Source organism: Fusarium phalaenopsidis (genome assembly GCF_050370095.1).
Source record: "Fusarium phalaenopsidis strain FUZ10S chromosome Unknown contig_32302, whole genome shotgun sequence".
NCBI lineage: Eukaryota > Fungi > Ascomycota > Sordariomycetes > Hypocreales > Nectriaceae > Fusarium > Fusarium phalaenopsidis.
In genome coordinates, this window is record NW_028145405.1 from 1491071 (window position 1) to 1514502 (window position 23432).

General features: G+C 53.6%; 8 protein-coding genes across 8 annotated transcripts; 4 read left to right on the top strand and 4 right to left on the bottom strand.

Annotated features, from left to right (window-relative positions):
* Positions 1-952: 952 nt before the first annotated feature.
* On the bottom strand, positions 953-3379 carry LRP88_07839 (uncharacterized protein; the record flags this gene model as incomplete). Its single annotated transcript, XM_083244354.1, has 5 exons — positions 953-2665; positions 2723-2821; positions 2887-3004; positions 3058-3152; positions 3215-3379. The coding sequence occupies 5 exons, from the start codon at positions 3377-3379 to the stop codon at positions 953-955; spliced, it is 2190 nt and encodes a 729-aa protein (XP_083098848.1).
* Positions 3380-3934: 555 nt separating this feature from the next.
* Positions 3935-10478, top strand: LRP88_07840 (calcium channel protein CCH1; the record flags this gene model as incomplete). The annotated part of the gene is made up of 5 exons (XM_083244355.1): positions 3935-5533; positions 5584-7956; positions 8017-9782; positions 9834-9923; positions 9977-10478. 5 exons carry the CDS (start codon positions 3935-3937, stop codon positions 10476-10478), a joined length of 6330 nt encoding a protein of 2109 aa, XP_083098849.1.
* Positions 10479-11487: 1009 nt separating this feature from the next.
* Positions 11488-11784, top strand: LRP88_07841 (uncharacterized protein; the record flags this gene model as incomplete). Its single annotated transcript, XM_083244356.1, has 1 exon — positions 11488-11784. One exon carries the CDS (start codon positions 11488-11490, stop codon positions 11782-11784), a length of 297 nt encoding a protein of 98 aa, XP_083098850.1.
* A 755-nt stretch (positions 11785-12539) lies between these two features.
* LRP88_07842 (uncharacterized protein) lies at positions 12540-13145 on the bottom strand (the record flags this gene model as incomplete). The annotated part of the gene is made up of 2 exons (XM_083244357.1): positions 12540-12947; positions 13083-13145. The coding sequence occupies 2 exons, from the start codon at positions 13143-13145 to the stop codon at positions 12540-12542; spliced, it is 471 nt and encodes a 156-aa protein (XP_083098851.1).
* A 730-nt stretch (positions 13146-13875) lies between these two features.
* LRP88_07843 (ATP phosphoribosyltransferase) lies at positions 13876-15076 on the bottom strand (the record flags this gene model as incomplete). The annotated part of the gene is made up of 4 exons (XM_083244358.1): positions 13876-14246; positions 14305-14859; positions 14923-14957; positions 15060-15076. 4 exons carry the CDS (start codon positions 15074-15076, stop codon positions 13876-13878), a joined length of 978 nt encoding a protein of 325 aa, XP_083098852.1.
* A 2006-nt stretch (positions 15077-17082) lies between these two features.
* LRP88_07844 (velvet 2) lies at positions 17083-18845 on the top strand (the record flags this gene model as incomplete). Its single annotated transcript, XM_083244359.1, has 7 exons — positions 17083-17156; positions 17227-17579; positions 17653-17696; positions 17753-17832; positions 17891-18160; positions 18232-18531; positions 18590-18845. 7 exons carry the CDS (start codon positions 17083-17085, stop codon positions 18843-18845), a joined length of 1377 nt encoding a protein of 458 aa, XP_083098853.1.
* Positions 18846-20985: 2140 nt separating this feature from the next.
* Positions 20986-21438, top strand: LRP88_07845 (DUF3602 domain-containing protein; the record flags this gene model as incomplete). Its single annotated transcript, XM_083244360.1, has 2 exons — positions 20986-21176; positions 21234-21438. 2 exons carry the CDS (start codon positions 20986-20988, stop codon positions 21436-21438), a joined length of 396 nt encoding a protein of 131 aa, XP_083098854.1.
* Positions 21439-21930: 492 nt separating this feature from the next.
* LRP88_07846 (uroporphyrinogen decarboxylase HEM12) lies at positions 21931-23286 on the bottom strand (the record flags this gene model as incomplete). Its single annotated transcript, XM_083244361.1, has 5 exons — positions 21931-22007; positions 22064-22454; positions 22510-23045; positions 23114-23155; positions 23232-23286. 5 exons carry the CDS (start codon positions 23284-23286, stop codon positions 21931-21933), a joined length of 1101 nt encoding a protein of 366 aa, XP_083098855.1.
* Positions 23287-23432: the final 146 nt, after the last annotated feature.

A 23432-nucleotide genomic window follows, 5' to 3' on the forward strand; every position in this document is an offset into this window, starting at 1 on the left:
TCGATTGTGCTGCCCTGCACCGCCTTATTGGGCATGCGCTAGTTCAGCCGTGGCGCATTCCTTTGACATTCTCATCCCATCACACCCTCGTCTCCCCACCCTCCATCATCTCAACTCCAAACGTTGCACTGGTTTGCCATGTCAGCCCAAGTCTTGACACTTCCGAGAGGTAAAAAGCACGTCAAGTGCTCAGAGATTTTGACATGTCGTTTGGCCTGCCTGTCTTTCGTGATTTCGTCGTCGGCCGCCCGGCCTGCTGAATTGAGTGGATTTTGCAGTCCGTGTTTGCTCAGTCCTTTCAACATTGGTACCGCTCGACGGCGACTCGCAGCTTTGCTGGCTGGTAAGATCCGTTTGGTGTGGCTACCATCCTACCGACCGACCAACCTGACAACCAACACTCACCCGCCCTGATTCAACCTTGTTGCACCCTACCTAGCTTGTTAGTCCTGTCTTGGCAACCTTCTCTTCCGCGCGGACTCTTCTGTCCTGTTTCTAAAATCTCTCTGACGCATCGTGCTTGGGAGCTCGGGCCATTTGTTCTTATCCGCTGCACTTAGATCCGGCCCCCATGGGCACATCGCTTTCCATGTGTTGTGGCAGGGGCTGTCAGCCACACACGCTGTTGGCTGTTCACTTGACCCTTGCGGCTTGCCCACCTTAATTGACTGGGAAGGTTGCCGGAGTCTAGAAGTGAGGGGAAGTATTGTGTTGTGACGCGCTGGCTGGCCTATTGAAACCTGCGATAAGTGATTGCCGGACTCTGGCATGCTAGTCTGTCAAGAGCAGGCTAATATCCTGCATTCATGATGCGGAGCTAAGCATCAGTGTTGATCCCGAGAAGAGCTCGCAAATCATTCCCGAAGGGGGTGCCAAAGAGCCTCTGGAGTAGAGTCAGGTGGCGTTGCTGATGGCCTAAGCCCTACAGTCCCAAGCCCCTGCATCGGGAGTTTCACCGGCCTTCTAGAGGCCTTGGTGGCTCTGACGATTTGGTTGGAGGAGTCAAGACCTGGCGCTGGGGTGATGGGGACAGTACCACCGGTGGTAGTATTGGTGTTGAGACGCTGAACTTGCTCGAGCTGGCTGAATCTACCAGGCGTGGTGGTGAATGTTTAATTGGAGAGTATCCCGCTTCCGAAGGTAGAGTCCCATTTTGCTCGTGAGCCGCACGGTATTTATCCCGGCTGATCTGAGGCGTACTCAATGCCGACTCAATCGTCTTGTCCCCCTGCAGGCCCTGGATGCCGTTGGATGGGCTCGGCGTCTTGACAGTCGTCATGGGAGTCGATGTGACCGCGTTGCCCGGTGGACTGTCTGCCGGAGAGGGTCGCACTGCATCCAGCTTGACGGGTGCTGGGATCACAGAAGTGGTTTTGGGTGTATGGACAAGCCCAGGCACTCCCTTGCTTGGCCCTGAACGGGCGTCCAGCGAAGGGTCGGAAGAAGCAGCGCCATTCACGCTAGGACCATGGGAGGGGTTGGGAGTTGAAGTCATAAGTGACAAGCCATGTTCGGCGGCGCCGTTCGATGTGTAACGCTGCTTCCCATCCTCGGTGCTGGAAGCTGTGGGGAACGCTCTGCCAGGTGTAGGCGATGCGTCTTGAGCCGTGGGGTGAGATGACTGAGGTTGTTCGCCTGAGCTTGGCGGACGATTGACTTTCAGTTTGATCGTCGGTCTAGGGCGGTTGCCCTCTTGTTCTCGGCGGGTGCAAGAGGCGCAGATGAACTGGAATTCGGGTCGATCAGCATCTGCCTCGCGAATCCCCAGGCACTTGCTGTGTTGCCAGACATTGCACTTTTCGCATGCCACGCTGTGCGATCCATCGTCGACCTGGCCATAGAGACCGCATATACAGTCAAATACCCAGTCTTCCTCCTCTTCCTCCAGGTCTTTAAGAGCTTGTTTGTTCCTCTCAATCTCCGCCTGAAGCCGTCGCTCAGAAACACGTCCGCTCCCACTGGACAAATTCTTGCTGTCTTCAGAGAGTTGCGCAAGCTCTTCTTCGTGCTGGAGACGTCGGGCTTCGCGTTCCCGTAGCCGCTGTTCTCTAGAAACCATTCTGTTGTCCCGCTCTTTCTCCAGTTTGAGATGTGACCGTTCTTCGCGTCGTTTCGCCGTTTCTGCTTCTCTGCGCTGCCGTTCCTCTTCTCGAGCCTTCTCTTCTTGCTTCTGCTGCTCAATCTTTCCAGCAATTCGGCTCGACCGCTTTGCATTGGCCATCTTGGCGAGGTTGGCCAATTCGCGCTCTCGTTGCAGCTCTCTTCGCTTGCGCGATTGCTCCTGCTTTTCCAAGATGGGGACAAGATGCTCTTCCAGTTGGTTCCGGAGTATCTTTTCATTCTCGTCGCGTGTTTTGCGGAAACCGTCCAAGATGGATCGTACGTCGTCGAGTGTGACTGCCAAGCATTCCCACTTCATCCCACCAAGCCCATCATCTTCTTGTTTCTCGTCGTCCCTCGTCTCGGTTTCCGTATCGGGGTTATCATCGTCAATGCTCAAGGTCGTGCGCCGTCGTTTGCTTGCGCGACGGCCCCCACGCCATGTCTTGGCCTTTTTCGGTTTGGGGGTTGTCACAGGTGGTGGTTCTGTAAGCCGATACACCCGGTTGTCATCGAGTACGAAGTAGGTTCGGTCCTCAGCATCCCATCCGTACGGCTCGATGCGCTTCCGAATATTAGCAACTCGTCGCTGTTTCATGTCATGTGATTGATGCATGCTTACCCAACTGGTCTGCTCGGTATCTTTCTGCTCTTCCATCTTGTCTCGAATGCGCTCTGGGTGAATCATGATCCATTCAGTCAATTGTTGTAAAACTCGAATCTGTCGGATGCACAGTCGTCAGCTTCTGTATGTGTGGGTGACATTGGGTAAGCACTGAGGTGTACCTTTGTGAAGATGTCGAAATCGTTGAACTTGATCGGTGTTTCATTGTCGCCGAAGGGGTTGTACCCGGGCGATTTGGAGAGGAACTGCTTCCGAGTTTGATCATCCAAGATCTCGTGCCTTTGAGTTGTCATCAGCGGGTCGAAGTCTTGCGCCAAGTCGTGGGAACGTACGTTAAACCGCGATGCGACGAAACGAGTTTTAGGAGCGCCAGGGCGATGTCTGCGAGGACGGTCGAATTCGGCTTCAGACATTCCGTCTCGATTTCCTGTAGAAAGACACAGCAGGTAAGCATGTGCCTCGTGTGAAGGAGCTGATTCAGAGTAGTACCTCGATGTCGAGAGATTCGGAGATTTTGGCAGCCTTGCCAAAGATATAAATCCACTGGCACAAGTTCGCGAACTGCCACATGTTGCGGATGCGCTGCAGTAATGAAGGCTCCGTCTCACCATCATCGTCATCGACGGCTCGGAACGAGCGCTTGCGCGACGGCATGTTGGTGAAGTGTTGCTGTCGATGGGTGGATAAATGATGAACAGTCGCGTCACGGATAGTTAAAGTCGTGTCTGGGCGCTTCAAGGAGTTTCGAGGTCGCGAGAAGGCTGCAGCGTGGCGCGGTGTGCCGCAGTCAGCCACAGGCACATGCCACAGAACGCCAGTCATCCAATAGCGCGGAATGAGAGCTGACGCTGCAGCTTCCAGGGGAGATGCAAGTTGTCGCACTGTGAAAGGACCCTGATCTAAAATAAGCAACGTGGCATTTAGGTAGGTCCCGGCGATGAAACAGCTGTTGCGTATAGTGCGAATGCTTAGAAGCACTGTCGCATCAAGAATCCCAGCATTCAAGGACTCCTAGATCTCGATGGCTGGCTCCCTCTTTAGAACTTCCAGAATACGAAGTGCTAAACGCCTTTCTCAAGTCCAAGAAGCATCTACAATGCTTCATCTTGGCGAACCTACCTACGAGCTTTTCTTTTCCTAACATTGGGCCGCGCTGGCGGTCAGTAGGCTTTCGTTCGCTCCCCGTTCCTTATCTACTGAACCAGGTCCATGTCTTCACACTCTTGGGATCAGGACGGTCGTCCTGCACGCCGCCAGTCGATTCCTTTGCAGAATTTAGATGGATCTCATCACGATAGCCACCCCCCTCAGGGTGCTGGGCTCTCGGGTCAGCACCGAGGCCTGTCTGCTTCTCCCAACACTGGTCAAACGGCAGGCAACTTGCCTGGCATCTCGACCTATTGGGATCAGCCCTACGATCGATTCGACGACGATGTTAGTCCAGCGTCGCCGATTGACCCGATGGCCTTACAGGCCGCTCTCCCTCCGGGGATGGATGACCATGCACCATCCGCGCCGATAATACCATCTACTCCAGTTCGCACCTACCCTCCCGCTCCATACGTCGAAGATGCGCCGAGCGCTGAGTACGCCGAATCTGACCGAATTCCTCTTACCTCTGGTGCCGAACCCATATCTGGCTCTTTGTCCGCCAATAACTTCGATGCAAGACCACGGGATAGCTTCCAGACGGTGTCGAGCATCGAGAACAGCCCGGCACGGGGTCGGGATACAAGAAGCCTTGGGCAAGAGCTGAGCGCCAGCTTTGGATCTCCTCGACACCGAAGCTATGGCGTTTCTTTGAACCCAAACGAATACCGGCGGTCTAGATCTCCGTCCACATCGGGAGCTCTGTCGCGCGCTGGATCTATTGTTCGCGCGATGTCACAGCGAGTTGTCAACATCAGTGGAGAAAGTGAAGTGATTGATCATCGAGCCTCGAGGCATCGCTCACGGTCCCCCAATGGACTCGAACGCAATAGTCACCGAGACACTGCGACTTCAATGCTTGTCGACACCTCATACCAGCCACAACTACATCGTTCTCCGAGTGAGAAGTCGAGTAATTCTCACTTCGATATATCTGAAGCCGCTGCGGCAGACCTCCCGAGGCAACCACCTCCCAATCCCCTCAAGGGAAAGTCATTGGGGATTTTCTCGCCGGATAATCCGTTGAGACTTCGACTCTGTGATCTTTTGGTTAACCCATTTACCGAACCTTTCCTGCTGCTCTTGATCGTTCTGCAGGCTATCCTGCTTGCCGTTGAAGCTGCTCCGGACGTATTCGCCGACGGGAATGGACGTCCAGATAGATGGGGCAAGCATGGTATCGACTGGGCCATGCTCGCGCTATTCATCATCTTCACCCTCGAGATCATTTCACGTATCATCGTGTCTGGTTTTGTTCTAAACGCCGCCGAGTACAGCACGATTGATCGTAAACGCGGAGTCAGGGCAGCTATTGCAGACCAGTATCGTGCTGTCTTTCAGCCCGAGCGACAGAAGTCGGTCAAGAAGACATCACAACTCCATTTTGAACCTTCTGCAATTTCACGATCCTTTACAACCTTCATGCAGGGACCGCAATCTTTGCCCCAGACTCTGGAGGACCAGCAACGGCAACAACTCGCTCGCCGAGCGTTTCTTCGTCATTCCTTCAACCGATTCGACTTTGTTGCTGTTGTCTCGTATTGGATCACTTTTTTCTTAAGCATTACTGGTCTTGAGACTAAGCACAACCTCTACGCTTTCAGAATGCTCAGTTGTCTCCGAATCTTGAGACTATTGGCCCTGACAAATGGCACTGCTGTAAGTAACTTGTTGGTCCCAAAGGCTGGAGTAAAGCTCATGTTCCCTAGATCATCCTTAAAAGTCTCAAGAAAGCAACACCGCTACTTGTTCGTGTGGCGTTTCTGCTCACCTTCTTTTGGCTGCTCTTTGCTATCATTGGAGTGCAGAGTTTCAAGGCAAGCTTGAGCCGCCAGTGCGTCTGGATTGACCCCCTCGACCCTACCAACCTGACGGCTTCGTATACCAACGAAGAAACTTTCTGCGGTGGCTTTCTAGACAACAGAACTGGTGAACCTTGGCCGTGGCAAAAGTTCAATCAATCCGAGTCGTTAACAGATCTCATGAACGGGACCAATGAGGGGAAAGGGTTTCTATGTCCTCGTGGCTCTATATGTCTTCAGCAAAGCAACCCGTTCAACGGCACAGTCAACTTTGACAATATCTTCAACTCCCTGGAACTTGTCTTTGTTATCATGAGCGCCAACACCTTCTCTGATCTCATGTATTACACCATGGGCTCGGATTACTTTCAAGCTGCCCTGTTCTTCGGCGCGGGCATCATGATCATGATGCTTTGGCTTACAAACCTGTTAATTGCTGTTATCACCTCTTCCTTTCAGGTCATTCGTGAAGAGAGCAAGGCGAGCGCCTTTACAGTTGATCGAGAGCCATCTGGACAGTCTCGTTCTGACGAAAGACTTCGGCGCACATCTTCACTGCAGCGCATGTACGACAAAACACGGGCAATCTGGATTCTCATCATTACTTTTGGATTGATATGTCAAGCCTGCCGCAGTGCGGACATGTCAAGAAACAGAGAACGCTTTATCAACAACGCTGAAATCGCTGTCACCATATTCCTCGATATCGAGATGATCATTCGCTTCGCAGCTGATTGGAATTACTTTCACAAAAGCTGGCGCAATCTCTTCGACCTTGGCCTTGCAATTATTACCTCCATCATTTTGATCCCACCCATTCGTCATACAAGAGCGTACGCTTGGCTAACGGTTTTCCAAATCCTGCGGGTCTACCGGATCGTCATGGTCATCCCCGTAACTCGAGAGCTCATTTTGCTCGTTCTGGGCAACGCAGCCGGTATCGGCAACCTCATGTTCTTTGTCTTCCTTATGACGTTCTTGGTCGCAATCTTCGCTGCCCAGCTGTTCAGAGGCGAAATTCCCGTTTACGAAGATGGCGACCTGAATCGCATTTCGTTCTACACCATGTTCAACTCCTTCTTGGGCATGTACCAAGTCTTGACGAGTGAAAACTGGACGGACATTCTCTACACAGTCACTTCCTACACAAGATGGAAGAACACCTCGTGGATCGGGGCTATCCTACTCGTCGGCTGGTTCATCGTTGCATTCTTCATTCTCGTCAACATGTTCATTGCTGTCATCCAGGAAAACTTTGATGTGTCTGAGGATGAGAAGCGCCTACAACAGGTCAAGGCCTTCCTTCAAAGGAGAGACCTTGGCACTTCGTCCAGTAACTTGGCACTTTCTACTATCTTTGGGTTTTCAAGATCGCGCAGGAACAAAGATCCCCTTGATTATGGGCCGGCGACCGTGGAAATGCTCCTCAAAGATGCCGTGGTCCGCGAATTTCTGGACGATCAGATGAATCCTCAGCGAGCCCGAGCTCAAACGGGCCCCATAAGAAGCGCTACGACTTTGTTGGGTGGCGAAATCAAGCCGGGGCGTCTCTCCGCCATCTGGACAAAGGTAAAGGGACTGTTCACCAACGATGAACCGAATCCATTCTACTCAAACCTGCGTTTTGATGGCGAGAACGAAACGTCAGACCCTCGACAGATGGCTGAACAAGCCATGTCTGCCACGATGACTCGAAGGAGAGCTCAGCGGGAGTACCTTGCCAAGTATCCCAGCTACAACACCTCACTCTACTTGTTCGCGCCCACAAACCGCCTGCGCCGCCTTTGCCAACGAGTTGTTGGACCTGCTCGAGGCCCTGAGCGCATAGATGGAGTTGTGCCTGATACCTTTCTATGGTACACTTTCACCATATTCATCTACGCAGCAATCGTGGCAATGGTGGTCCTGGCATGTGTCACTACTCCCCTTTATCAGAAGGAGTACCAAGAACAGCACGCTTTTAGCTTCAGGAATTGGTACATTTGGACAGACATGGCATTTGCCATTGTCTTCACTGTTGAAGCTGCTATCAAGATCATTGCGGATGGGCTGCTATGGACACCAAACGCATACCTGCGTAGCTCCTGGGGATTTATGGACGCCGTGGTGCTGATCACTCTCTGGATCAACGTCGTCACACTACTCATCAACGACGGCGCGATTTCCAGAGCCATCGGAGCATTCAAAGCTCTCCGAGCACTTCGGCTCTTGAACGTCAGTAACAGTGCCCGAAACACTTTCCACGATCTCATTATTGTTGGCTGGTGGAAAATTCTAGGTGTAAGTCTCTTAACTTGTAGGAGAGTATTTATCGTGATGGGTGTACTGACACACTGATAGGCTGCCGCTGTGTCTCTGTCCCTGCTTATCCCGTTCGCCATCTACGGACTCAACCTGTTCAACGGCCTCTTGGTGACCTGTAACGATGACGGCGATGGAATCGAGACCATGGCTGATTGTTATGGCGAGTACGCAAGCGCGCCGTTCAGCGATGACTGGGAAATGCTCGCCCCCCGAGTTGCTGCAAACCCTTTCTTCAACTTTGACGACTTTGGCTCATCGCTGTTTATCCTCTTCCAGATTGTCAGCCAGGAGGGATGGACGGATGTATCCTTTGCGGCCCAGGCGATCACTGGTCTGAACAACCAGCCTCAGCAGCTGGCCTCACAGGGCAATGCCATTTTCTTTGTGGTGTTCAACCTGTTGGCAACTGTCTTCGTGCTTACACTGTTCATCTCCGTCTTCATGCGTAATTACACGGAGCAGACAGGCGTGGCTTACTTGACGGCTGATCAACGATCCTGGCTTGAGTTGCGGAAGATCTTGCGGCAGATATCGCCATCCAAGAGTTCATACGATGACTCGGAGGCAAGCTGGAAGAAGTGGTGCCACAAGAGAGCTATTGAGAAGAAGGGCAAGTGGTATCAGACCATCACAATCACCCTCGTCCTGCACTTGATCGTGCTGGTATCAGAGTTCGCCTCGGAGCCCGAGTGGTGGACGAGAGCTCGTGACTTTGTCTTCTTTGCCTTCATTCTCGCATACACGGCCAACATCACAATCCGTATAATTGGACTGGGCTGGGCCCGATTCCGCCGAAGTTCTTGGGATCTATATTCTCTGATGATTGTGTTTGGAGCCTTCGTTTCGACTCTTGCGCTCCTCATCTCAGACACCAGAGTTGAAGCTTACGTCCAGCTGCATAAGGTGTTCTTGGTCGCAATTGTCTTGCTCCTGATCCCTCGCAACGATGCCCTCGACCAGCTGTTCAAGACAGCGGCGGCTAGTTTGACGGTGATAGGTAACCTGCTGGCGACCTGGCTTGTGTTCTTCCTCGTCTTTGCGATTGCAATGACCCAAGCTTTCAGTCTGACGCGGTTTGGCGAAGACGGAACCAATAACATCAACTTCCGAACCGTGCCCAAAGCCTTGATCCTGCTCTTCAGGATGAGTCTCGGTGAGGGATGGAACCAAGTTATGGAAGACTACGCCAACATTGAGCCGCCACTCTGCGTTGACGAGGATAGATTCTTCGACAGCGACTGTGGCAGCAAATCATGGGCCAGAATTCTCTTCATCCTCTGGAACATTGTCAGCATGTATATCTTTGTCAACCTCTTTGTGTCTCTCATCTATGAGAGTTTCAGTTACGTGTACCAGCGCTCGAGCGGTATGTCGGCGGTTGACCGAGACGAAATCCGGCGATTCAAGGAGGCATGGCGCAGCGTCGACCCGGCGGGTACGGGATACATCACGAAGGCGGCTTTCCCTCGCTTACTGGGCGAGCTCTCTGGAGTCTTTCAAATGCGCATCTACGATCCCGAGGACAGCGTTGGCTCAATCCTTGAAGATATCCGGAATGAAACAAAACTGACGCACCACTCATCCATCGCAACAACGAGTGCGTTCAGTGGAATTGACCTGGACAAGCTCAACCAGCGCCTAGCGCGTCTAGATGTCGAAAAGATTCGCCATAAGCGCCGCCAGTTCAAGACGTTTTACGAGGAAGTTCTGGTGACTGCAGATCCAGACCGTGGCATTTCGTTCACAAGCGTACTTATGATACTGGCTCATTACAACATCATTAGCGACAATAAGAGCTTGAGGTGAGAGAGACTATGCTCATTCGTCGAATTATACATGCTAACTTTTTCTAGACTGGAAGAATTCTTGCGACGTCGGGCACGACTTCAACGTGTAGACGACCAGGTCCGACGAGGTGTAGTTTTGGGCTTCTTTGATACTCTGTAAGTGTGATGGATCAGTCTCCAGGCAGATCGAAGAGCTAACAGTGCCCCAGGTACTATTCAAGGCAGTTCAAGAAACACATGCAGCGTAAGCACTCGGCACGCATGACGGCAATTCCGCGACTGGATATCCCCGAGATTCTGGTCGAGAATGACTTGAGCGACGATGAGGGAGCTGGAAGAGCACCACGTTCTCCTCTGTCGCCAGGGTCGCGCAGGTCAAGCGTTGACGCAGGGGAGCCGCGCAACTGGCTGGGATCTGTGGATCTATCATTACACGACATGTCGTGGAGTCACCCTCTCAGCTTCCCCAGAGCGGCACCGCCATCGCCGACTGCTCCAACAGCTCAACCAACAGCGTTTAGCTTTGAGATTGAGGAGGATGATCCTCACGACCAACCGGCAGCACCAGCACCGGCTTCGATGCCATCGGCACGTGAAAGCCAACACAACAACCCCCCACAAGTCTCGGGAATGCTAGACGGATCAGTCTGGGGCGACAGCATGCTGCGTAGAGCGACAGTCCGTCGAGCAGAGAACCGGGGATCACGCTAGGATCCATGGCATGGAGACGGGGGATGAGTGAGCATGAGGTCCGGCTATGTAGTCAGGAAGTTTTACTTTGAATGAAACAGGCAAGGACGGAGGCATTTCAGGGACAATGTGTCAAAGGCATAGCCACAGCAGGCACGGCGTTACAGGTTTGTTAAAAAAGGGGGTGTGTAAGAGGAAGGGGACTATTGTTTTGGGTCGATCAAAATAGAGGCGCATGTGGGTGTACTGTACAGTAAGAGAAAGTAATATAGCGTCCGTCTATCTGTCAGTCATTGCCTTGACGGGTAGTCAGGTGCAACTCCGTCGAGAATGGATTGTCTGTGTGGAATCTCCACCTGAGCCTTTGTCTGTCTGATCAACCGTTGCCTGCGACAGCCAGAGGGTGACGAGGATCCTTGCCCCCTGCCCCCGATCCTGCAGCAGCAGGTCTTGCGTTCCTGAAGATGGAGGTTGGGTCCATGGTGCGAGTGTTTCAGTTGCTGGAGCCGGGGGGTCGCAGAGACCAGCTTGAAACAACCCGTGCGCCCACATTCCATGGCCCCCTGTCGAGCCCTGACGCAAAGGGTTTGTCTTGTTCATGCTTCAGTCTTTGTCGTCTGTGCTGGTGCTATTAATATTAAAGAATAAAGAGGGCGACAGCTGCTGCCATTCTGTTCTGTCGCTTTTGTTTCGTTGTCGTTGTCGTTGCTTGCCTCTTTGTATTCTCACAAAGACAAACCTCACTCGTTTTTACTTGTGTACGCACATACACACTAGAGACCAAGACAGATTACACGACAGGCTGCGCCTCTCCGTTCTGTCTTTGACTCGTTCGCTCTTTGAAAAGACTCAACGACAACTGCTGGACAAGTTGTCATTTATATCCACCCACCTTGAGACGGGAACTCATTAATCAGCGAAGTGCTGCCACCTTCAACGCCGAAATAATCTCACACAAACACCACGCCTCTTCCACACCAACACACCACATCACACCACATACTCTCAGAAAACATCTCACACAATCAACATGGCTCACAACTCCCGCTTCGAAACCATGGCCTCTCGCTTCTCCCCCTCGCGTCTTCGCAGCTCTCTCCGCCGCAGCTCCTCTGCGTCAACAGCCACGCGAGACTCTTACTCGTCGACGAGCACCACGCTCTCGGCCTCTGCCGCCACCATCAACAATATCATCCTCCGCCAGCCATCCCTGGTGAACATGGAGGAGGAGCGCAGGAGCTTTGGCAGCGAGCTGAGCCTCCTCGAGCCCAGACCCATCGTCTACTGGGGCAGCGTTGAGGAGCGCATCGGATCTCTACACTTTTGACGGGTTTTATGGGAACAAGATGATATGGATGATTGCTTGACGATGGCTTCTTTCGAGAACAACGGTTTCTAGGGTTTAATGGGGTGTTATGTGCTTCTCGGGCTTGCCAATTTGGATCTCTGGCAGGTCGGCTTGGAATATGGATAGCTACGAGCATGAGGCGTTGTTGTTTTACATTATTTGTCCTGTCTGCATTTTGGGTGTGTATTCTTCACTTCTCGCCGAGCTTAAGCGCTCGACATCCATTGACAACTTGATGATTTAACAAGAGCTGTCATTTTTAACCCTTGAACCCTTCCAAGGCCAAAAATACATTATCATCATCATCACTTCATTCAAACATCCCATGCTTTCTCGACTGACTCGCCCAGGATCCGAAACACGGATAACGACCCACCCAGACCCCTGAGAATTTGTCCCGCGTCCCGTGAGCTAACATGATGCCGCTTTTTGATCGACGCTTGATCGGTAAGAGCAGCCGTGACATGAGAGAATAGACCAACTTTGTGTCCTTGCTGCTATTGTTGGCGGGGGAGCGATCCCGACCATGATGATGCCGTCGTCGTTGCTCTCAATGTGAGACAATCCTGATCGCCGAGATGATCGCCCAGGGCAGTAATTAAAGCGAACAGGGAGACGTCGAATCTCCTGCAGGCGTGAGATTGTACGACATGGTTGCATCGAGTGGAGGAGGATCTGAGGCCATTCCTGCCCTTCAGAGTCAAATCACCCATCCGGCCCATCTCCGAGCTGCGTCATGTTGACAACCCCGGCTGCGGCATCGTAATGTTGTCCGAAGAGGCCGCCGCCAGGGAAACGACACCGTGATATAGACGGCTTGTGAGATACCAGACTGCGCTCGTGCCCAGGGCCACCATGACGGCCAGCAGCACGAGCACGGTGCTCCGCATCTGAAAGGCCTCGTCGGCCTCCATCTTCATCAGCTTCTTCTGCTTGCTGTGATAGTGCCAGCTGCCGTGGGCATCGTGATCAGTGTGCCCAATGTGCTGATACGGCTGGGTGAACCACCGGGGAATCCACCGAGAGCTCCGACTACCGTTGTCGCCGTCGCCATAACGGTTGATGCGGCCCTGGGTATAGCGGAGATCGACCAGGAACAGCGACAGGAGGAATACCGTGATGTTGATGGGTGTCATGATGAGCTGGGATCCATGTTAGCAAGCCAGCCCATAAAACCTCCGTTAACCCATTATCGTGAGGCCTGCATTCAGACGTCTCTTTTTCCTTGTCTGTACGATGACCTCAAGTGAAGTTGATGTCTCAACGGGGAGACCCACTGAGTAGAGAGTTGATGGCTGCTCGCCAGAATTGGCATCTCGCGGCGGACCTATCTTGACCATGATGATAGATTGAAAACAGCAGAAATATCGACGAGTGTGTTGCATGTAGATTGAGTAGTCAACTCAAGGAGGAATGGCCGTCCCTTGATAAAATACAAGACAAAGGAACGGATGATGAGGCGGTTGTGGCTCCCGGGGGCTCGTCACTTACGTACCTTTTCCAGCCCTGGTGAGGTCATCGCGTGGTTGGAGGAGCGCCCAAAGCCCACACACCAAAGATTCCCGACGCTCCCGATCGATCCCTGTACCTGGCCTGGTTAGAGGAAGAAGTCGTGGGGAAGCCTCATCGAAGCCCAAAAGGAAGCATCCAAGTTGCCAATGTCTAATGGTTGATACTGCGCAGCTGAGATTGCGACGACTTGCTCCGCCACGACTCTCAGCAGCACCCTTGCATTATCATCTCATCAGCTTCGCAGAGCCACGCGATCACTGCCCCTCGATGAGGCGTCCCACGATGAGACGCCTCACAACGCAGGTATGCACCGCCGATCCTTCGTATCCAGTTCCGCATGCGTTCCTCTTCGGTTTCGGTTTCGGTTTAAGAATGAAGTTCAAACGGGATATCTCATTATATCGACGGTAGACGCAACCTGCTTGTTACCAACCGCCATCTCCCCTACTCACTTCCTTCTTTTGTCTGTATATACCTATTCAATTTGCCCTTTATCCCAGCGCCGTTGATCAAATCCGCCTATACCTCTACCCCAACGCCAACCATCCAATGGATACTCTAGCGCGCGTTGTGAATGTCGAGCACCAGGATGTCCTGGGCTCCGATCCGGGTCAACTCGTCCATGACCAGAGCAATCTTCTTGCTCTCAACCATGGAACTCACAGCAACCCAACCCTCCTCGTCGAGGGCAGTGACGGTTGCTGAGCGCTTGCCGGGGGTGACTTTGGTCGCCTCGATCAATCGGCTTCGCTCGACGTTGTACTGGCAGAGCACATAACGCTGCGCAGTGATGACGCCTCGGATGCGCGAAGTGATGAGGTCGATCAGCTCGGGGTTGGAGGGCGATTTCGACTTGATGAGAACGGCAGTGGAATCGACGACAGTGTCAATGGCCTTGAGACCAGCAGCTCGCATGGTCTCTCCGGACTCTGAAAAGGTTTGTTAGCAACAAGGTGCCTCGCAAGATGGATATATACCATCACTTACCAACAAGATCAACAATACCCTCGGCGACACCAAGGGCACAGGCAGCCTCCACACTGCCGCTGAGCTCGACAATCTTGGTGCGCATCTTGCGAGGAGAGATGCCACCCTCGGTATCGTCACCCTGCTCAAGCTTCAGGAAGTAATCGGCGGCGAGATTGACGAAGCTGGTGCCAATCGTCTTACCAATGAGATCCTGGGGGGTCTTGTACTGGCCCTTCTCGGGCACCTGGACCTGGAGCTTGCAGCTTCCAAAGCCCAGCTCCATAACCATGTCGGAGCCGGCCACCTTGTCGTCGGTGTTGGAGAGGTCGACCGAACTGCGTCGCATGTGGTTGTAGGCGCGGACTGAGGCATCGTGCTCCTGGACCTGGTCCCATCCGGTGATGCCCAGGTCGACTCGGCCTTCACCGACAAAGGTGGGGATATCGGCAGCGGGGAGGAAGATAAGGGCAATTGGGAGGTTCTTGACGAGAGCGATGTCGAGGCGGTTCTCGCGGCGGAACTGGATATCGGCACCCTCAAGGAGGTTGAGTGTGGCTGAATTGAGCCGGCCCTCTAGATACAGGTCAGTCAGCAGAGTTCTAGAGAACCTTTGGGTAGTGTAAAAAGTAGACTCACTCTTGGGCACGGCAAAGAGAAGGCGGCCTTCGAGACTGGAGGGGATTCAACATCAGCGTCTGCAGGTCGATGATAGCGGTTCTAGGAGGCATTGCTCGAGCCCTCCAGAGCCCAGAGCAGTATAGGGCCTGACCAACCTGTTGACGAGATCCATGGCTTCGTGATTGAAGGGTTTGACGTCTGTTCCCCTCTGTTCTTGTCAAGTCGTAGGCGCAAGTCGTCGACTCACTCGTAGTGGGGGAATTTATTCTGTGGTGACTTTAATGACTCCGATTGCGGGGCTGTCCAACATGATGGCGGGGCATGCATGCTGTGTGTGGCGCCAGCATCGCTCGCCGGAGCGTCCTAATTGGGGGTTACCACCCAGGAGCCGTCCAGGTACCACCAAAACCACCACGCTATCGGGATCAGAAGGGCCGCCAATGGGATGGCGAGCAAGTAACACGCATTTGAGTGGTCAACTACCCAGCAGTTCGAGAGGAACTTGCAAGGGAAGTACTGCAGTACTGTATCATACGAATATGATAGACGATAGAGGGATCAATTGTGAAAAGAGGGCACAATGCTGTATGGATGCCACACTGCACCAGACAACAACAATCTGCTGTACAACCACGACTCAATTGGCCCAGGTTGTTGAGGAGGCACTCTCGGGTGGCACAGCCTGAGGTTTGGCTTTGTCCTTGCTTACGCCGCGCCGATTCCTGGCGGAAGGTGGTTGGTTTCTTGATCCGTTGACAATTCGCGGGTGTCGGGATCGAGGTCGATCGGGTGCGGCTTGGGTTGCAGACAGAGACAAAGGGGATCCATTGTGGATGGGGGTGCCCGAGTATCGACAATAGGTAGCCCACACAAAGACATACATGTCTTCGTACATACACGAAGGGCCCAGACAAAGGCATCTGAAATGAAAGGGCTGTTGAAGATGAGCTCTTTCTCCGCAATCAGTGAGTGTGAAATGTCGCAGCGAGGTGCCAACTCAGACATTGAACAAGGCTCCCGTCATCACATCACAGCGAAATGACTTAGACATGGACCAGAGACAAACTCGAACATGGCGAGCTGCTGGGGTAGCACTCTATGGGCTCTATGGAGGGGGCCGGTGACTCGCATCTCTTCAATTGGTCTCTTTGCTCGGGGGTGGTGTGTGCTTGCCGTGCGTGTGCCGGTGCGTGCGCACGAGCTGTACTGTATCATGTCGCTTGCTTTCTTTTACAGGATGCAACCTTTCTTTTCCTGTGCGATAATTGCCTGTCGCCGCCCTCCCATTTCCCCACTGCCCATTTCCCATTCATTACATGATATTCCTTTTTGGACAATACACTAGAGTACCCGCCCTCTCGCGTCCTTGTTAAACCCCGAGACCACACGGCGACAGAACCTTCTTCTCGAGGCTCTGCCCAGCTCTGCCCAGCTCTGGCCCAGTGTCTTTTCCTGTCCTGTCCCGTCCCGTCCCAAAGAACAAGTTGACTTTTTCAGCTCCGATCTTAGCCTCGCCATCTCCTTAGCTCTGGCTTCCCTCTAACCTGGTTGTCGGACTGGTCTCTAACCTTGTGTCGGTTTCTGGTAATCTGGGCTTGGGCCTGAGTTTTTCTCGGACCCTGCCCTGCAGTTAGGCTTTGCTTCTCCTCCAGTTGAACTGGGCTGCCGCACTTGAAGCCCTGCCCTGGGCCAAAGGTACCGACCGGCAGGGGAGACGAGACTTTTAGCGCTCCCGGCCCGCGCCACTTGCGAGCTACCATCACTCCAACTTTACCTTCAGCCGGGCCTCTGGTTCTCCACCTGCCGCCGCCCGCGCGACGACGACATACCTACATATCGTCGGCCTCTCCTGGTGGCTTCGCGTCTTTGGGCCATAGGTTTCTTGTTGTTCTGCTTCGATTTCTTGGCTGTTCGCACTTTGGAGGGAGGAGCATCGGAGCTCTCTGCTCTTATATCCCCTCCCCGTCCATCCATCCATCCATCCATCCTTTCATCTCTTCCTCGTCCGCCAGCCAGCTCCAACTCCTCCTCTCGAATCCTCCGACCGCACATCTTCCATCCCGCTCGCGCACAGCATCACAGCAGTTACTCTACCGCATACCTACCTTGCGTATATATATACTCGGAGCTTGTTAGCTGCACCTCTCGGCAGCCTTCTCCTCGCCCATACCGACCAGCATGAACTCAGCATACCACCCGTCCGACATGTCGCAGCGGATGCCCGTACCAGGCGGCGCCGCCCCGGTCTACTCGTCCAACGCTCCCCCCATGCACGGCTACCAACAACACCATCCCCCGCCGTCGTTGCCGCCTCCGACTCAGCATCACCATCCCTCGACGCTCCCTCCTCCTCAACACCAACAGCACCCGCATCACGGACATCCGCACCAGCACCAGCATCAGCCTCCACATCACCAGCCGCTTCCTCCGCACCAGCCACCCCATCACCAAGCCCAGCTCCCGCCATACCCTCCACCTCCAGCTTCATACCAGCAGCCTCCTCACCCAAGCCAACACCCGCTTCCGCACCCTCACCAGCAGCAACACGCCCCTCCTCGAGCCGACGAAGCTCCCCCACCCCCTGCGGGACCTTCTCCAACCGATCAACATGCACACTCTCAGTCGATGGCCACATCATTCTCCAAAGTTGAAGAAGGGTCGGGCCGAAAGTACAGGTTCGTTGCGATCCAAAACCGGCCTCCTTGTACGGACCTCTTCCGCTAACACTCTTGTATAGTCTCGATGTAGTACAGCAACCTCGGCGTGCGCGTATGTGCGGTTTCGGTGATAAGGTGAGCCTGCTTCACCTAGCTCGACCCCCATTCTCTTGACTAACAACCTGACACAGGATCGTCGACCCATTACACCACCGCCATGTGTTCGTCTTGTCATCATTGACCCCGCGACAGGGAAGGAGGTAGACTACAAGTATGTGTTTTGGAAAGCTCTCGGCTCCTGTTGTGTCCAGCTAACAGTATGTGCGCAGTGACATTGATCACACCATGTTTGTGCTGTCTGTCGACCTCTGGAACGAGGATGGCACACAAGAAGTCAATCTTGTCCGATCATCGACGGGAACTGGTTCCATCTCGTCCTCGAACACCTACTCCTACTCGACTCTCGTCAATTCCGATCCGGGTATCTCTTCATACCAACAACAAGGACTTCCTCCTAGTCGTGACTCGGGATATGGTCAATCACAGGGCATGGGCTACGTGCAGGACTACCCGGTTCAGCAAGGCTATGGGCAAGGCGGGTTCGCCCAGAACAAATACCCGCGTCAACGGGACCTGCTAACACAAGAATAGCCCCGTCATACCCCTCCAGCGGTTCATACGGACCACCCCAGCAGTACTTCCCACGACACAGCGGCGGCTATGGTAACGATGCTCCTGTTCCACCTCCCCCAGGTCAAGCAAACATGGCGCCATTCCGCAACGGCTACGGGCAGGAGCCGAATGCGCTCACCCGTATGGCGGTTGTGGGAGGCCAACCTCAAGGGATGTTCACGAGAAATCTGATTGGCAGCCTGGCTGCGAGCGCATTCCGCCTCTGCGACACCGAGGAACGACTGGGCATTTGGTTCGTCCTCCAGGATCTAAGTGTGCGGACAGAAGGGCCCTTCAGGTAAGAAATGCAACCGGATACGGCATGCGATCCAAATATGCTGACATGAAAATTCTAGGCTGAGATTCTCGTTTGTGAATGTTGGACGGCCCGGTGGACAAGGTGGGCCAGGATCCAATGTCAATCAGGGTCGGGCACCGATACTATCCTCGTGCTTCAGCGAGGTTTTCAATGTGTATTCGGCCAAGAAGTTCCCCGGTGTGTGCGAGAGCACGTCACTGAGCAAGACATTTGCGGCCCAGGGAATCAAGATTCCCATTCGCAAGGACACCAATGTCAAGGGCGGCGATGGAGGAGACGACGACTACGATTAGGTATCAGCGTCTGGAGTCGATATTGAAGAGGAGGAGTATGATGTGAGCTATTGGCACCCCCTTCGGCGACAAGGTTGGCCGATGAGGGGCATGAGAAACGACGACTTAGGAAAGCTTATTGATCGGAGGAACGGGCAGGTGCGAGTGCGTCCCGGCCTCGAGCAAAGGCTGCCAAGGAGGTGGTCAAACGACAGTCGTGTGTGCAGTATCGCACGATGACATCTTGTTAGAAGATGTTCTAAATAGTAAGTTCGGCCCTGGGTAGATTGGGGTCTGTTTGGTGAATTGCAAGGCAGAAATGCCGGCGTTGGAGTTGGTTAGGTAGTTAATTGATGGGTATTTCTACCATTGCTCAAGGTTTCGTCTTCATGATCTCGCAACGAGGTGAGCAAGGAAGCGCCCACGAATTAACTTTACTGAGAAAGAGTGTGTGACGGCAAAGTTTCTTGAGGAGAAGAGGATCGACAGGGCGTTGAAAAGCAGCAAAAGGCAATCGAATTGTCGGGAACCAGGGGTCCCGGAATGCAACGTCATAGCAAGCTAAGGGCAAGCAGGGTCTGTCATGTCAGCCATGGTCATGAGCCACCGTGATCGGGGTGTCGGGGTTTAGCATGTGAGCAACTCATTAGAGTCAGAGATGGCGGTGATGAGGCTGACGGGAGGCACGGCAGCACATTAGGCCATCGATTGCCCGGGCCACCAGGACACAAACGGCCACGGACAGGCAAAAGTAAATCGAACGTGAGGGACGCCGCAAAAGCGGGAGCGAGCGCCGCTGGGATTCGGATGGGATTTCGGAGCCCGGCGAAGGCGAAGCTGGGGGATTCTTGGCATTGAGCCTTGGCGAGCAATTAAAACTTGGTAAACGTGATGCATTCCATGGCTGTAGTTTCGTTGGGCTGGAAAATGAAGCTGCTACTGCTGCTGCTGCTCATGTGGGCGTAAAGAGGAGAGAGCTAGATGCCCTGAATTGCCCTTTGCGGTACTCATTCCGGAGGGGAAAAGGACGACAAAACAGCTCAGCTCCCCAAGAGGGCAACCAGCTTGGCATACCAGCCGGCGTTATTGGCCAATTTCACAAGGTCCCCCTGAGAGCTAACAGTGGAGGGAGATGAGGAGGCGGTGATATCTGACGGACGGGTGACTCTGAATCGATCAAGTGACCAACAACCCCTCATCGCTCGAGACCCAGCTGAGGCGACTGACGCTCAGGCAGGCTCTGGCTCTGGCTCTGGCTCTGGCTCTGGCAGGTCCCCTCAAAAAGCTTGTATGGACTTCGTACCCTTGGGTACCGCGCCAAGAGTCTGGGGCACCACGAGGACATGAAAAACCATTACGTACCCAGATCCCAACGACTGGCGGGCGTGCCAGCGCGGCCTTTTAGGCCTGGGGCCGGTGGCACAAACCAAGCCCTTGGCGCCGGGTACATGCATATACTTGCCATCGACTTATCGCTTAGAAGGAGCCTCAAGAGTCTTTTTTTGCTTCTCATTCCGGGCAACAGCCAGCTGAAGACGAGCAAAAGTGCGAAAGAGAGAGAAAAAGAAAGACGAGGCTGTGGCGAGTTAATAATCAATGTCGTGAATAAGCTCAATAATCAAGGCGAAAATGCTGGAAAATCGGGCAATTGTGTCGAACACTTCCACGGGACGGGTGCCCAGTTTCGGAGTTGGCCTAGACTCGCTAGACCGCACGTAGAAGCTCCATGGCACACACACTGACTGGGCGGTGGGTAAAAGCCCGCAGTAGCAGGAGACACTGCTGGGGCCTTGCCTGGTTCTATTTTTTTTCTGGTTGATCATGGGAACACCCTAGAAAAGCCCAGGACCGAAAAAAAATTGCAAAAAATAACGACATCACCAAGACTTGGCATTGCGTTAAAAGGCTTGTCCGTCCTCTTCGGTTTCGGTCTCACTCAGCTCACACTCTACACTCCATCTTCTCCCAAGAACACTTTCTTGTCTCTTGCTTTGACTCAACAATTTCGTTGTTCACATACAACCCCTCTTACAACCCCTCAGTGCCTCCACCCCTGAACACTCAGCACTCGAGTCCCTGAAAGAAACCACCTACAGCACAGATTTCAGCTGTAGACCTACCCATCACCACCACATTTTTCTCATCACCTCTATCCATCACAATGATCGCCTCTCACGGACGCGGTGGTGCCGGCAACATGGCCGACGCTGCTCACACTCCCAAGACGAACCCCGCCGATCTCCAGACTCCTGTCCTCAGGGGCTCTGTTGTGACCACTGGTCGTGGCGGTACTGGCAACATGGCCAAGAACGACGACCCCCGCGAGACTCGCAAGCGCCAGGACGTTGAGGCGTAAGTTCTCTCCACCCCGCACTATTTCAACAACACAGATGCTAACTGAATACAAAGTGTCCCCCGACGCCCTTCTGCTGGTGCTCAGCACTCTGGCCGCGGCGGTGCTGGCAACGTCTTCAAGGACACTGATGAGGAGCTGACTCGCCGACCAAGCAACGAGGAGGCCATTGCCGAGGAGGACGAGCCCGCCAAGCCAGCTCCCGCCACTGAGTCGCTCGCCCAAAAGGGCAAGAACTGGCTCTTTGGCAAGAAGGCTTAGAAAACGCCCCCTTTTTTCCACCACCACACACATTTGAATTTTTTATTCTGTGGGCATCTCTCTTGCATGAGAGGGTTTTTAAGAGGGCGTAATCATTTTCGAGCTCGGTGTTCTAGGCGCCTTTGACAATGGGGATAATACATGGTCAGGCCATTTATGAGTACGGACGAACGGACAGGAAAGGACAGGCATGAATGAATAAACTTGACGGGAGGAAAAGCTAAGATACCCATCTGCGGGTTGCGATGAATTGGAAAGAGATGAATTTTTTTCTTTTTTAATATCATGATCGCCGTTTTCTGCTATATTACATGTGTTTTTTGGTCTATCCCTTTTTTGCTTCCTCTTGGTGATTTGATCATTGATACATCCGTTTACATGACTCTTTGGCGTCCGAGGATTCACTCATGATGCGACTCATGATGCGAGATTTCTTGGTGCTTCGATATCGCGCCATATTCCTGACACAGCTAGGGCTCCCTTGCTACCTAATCAGTTCTTCTTGGTCAGACGATGAACCTCCTCAAAGAAGTGCTTGAGGTTGTCGGGGTTCACGCCAGGGGTGATTCCTAGTTAGTCCTGTCAGCTCCAACTCCTCATGTTCAAGGCCGAACGGAAAACATACCATGACCGAGGTTGGCGATCCAGCCCTTGTTGCCAACCCAGAACCCGTCAACCATCTCCTGCACGGCCGTCGTGATGCCCTCCTTGGTGCCGTACAGAACTCCGGGATCGGCGTTGCCCTGGAACACAATGTTGCGATCTCCTCGGATCTTGACAGCCTCTTTAGGGTCGTGCAGCCAGTCCATTCCCACCACGTTGTAGCCCAGGTTGCACGCCGAGTCGAGCGCATACCATGCACCCTTGGGGAACACAGTCATGGGCACCTTGTCCAGACCGAGGGCCTTGAGCTTCTCGGGCAGCTTCTCCGCAATGCGCTTGAGGTAGGGCTCCGAGAACTGACGGTAGGATGCAGGGCCGAGCTCTCCCGCCCATGAGTCAAACACCATGACCAACTATACAGCATTCGAGTTAGCAACGCGAGAATATGACTACACTCGTTTCTCTTACCTGAGCACCAGCCTTGACCTGCAGAGCCAAGTGGTCCACACAGATATCAGCAATCTTTGCCAGCAGCTTCTTCGACTCCTCGGGGTATCTGTAGATCCACGTCTTAACCTGCGCAAACAGCTTGGTGCCACCACCCTCAACCATGTAGCAGAACAGAGTCCAAGGAGCACCGCAGAAGCCGATCAGCGGCACCTGTCCCTGGAGCCTCTGGCGCGTCAGCGTGACGGCCTTGTACACATAGTCGAGCTCGGCGGCGACATCGACGTTCTTGGCGAGAACCTGGCCGTACTGCTCGTCGTCGGGGGTCTTGAGCGGGCTCGGGAAGTGCGGGCCCTTCTTGTCGACCATCTCGACCACCATGCCCATGGCCTGGGGGATCACAAGGATGTCGGAGAAGATGATGGCCGCATCGATAAGGCCGGCGTAGCGCTGGACAGGCTGCAGTGTAATCGTCGTAGCAACCTCGGGGTCGCGACAGCACTCGAAGAAGTCCCGGTTGCCCTTGGCCTCGTGATACTCGGGGAGGTAACGGCCGGCTGCCCAATTGAGTCAGTCAAACTCCATACATGCCCAATTCAACGGCGGCAGTGCATCTCTCTCTCACCTTGTCTCATCACCCACATGGGCGGGCGCTCAACGGTCTGGCCTAGTTCGCAACACGGCAGTTCTCAGCACAAGCTCTCCCATGGTCGGCGTGCGCCGGGTTCACGCAGGTAACCCACCCCATGCTGCGCGAAGCAGCAGGTCGTTCTTGAGAGGCTCAAAAGAGTGTTCCATTGTCGTTTTGTATATCTCGGTGGACGAATTGACAGAATGATCCGAGAAATACAGCGAGATGTCAAGACTTCTTAAGTCCAAATAGGCATTCGAAGGGACCCCGCCGAGAAACTGGATCATCGCAGCTTTCCGTGGAGGGGTTCTTT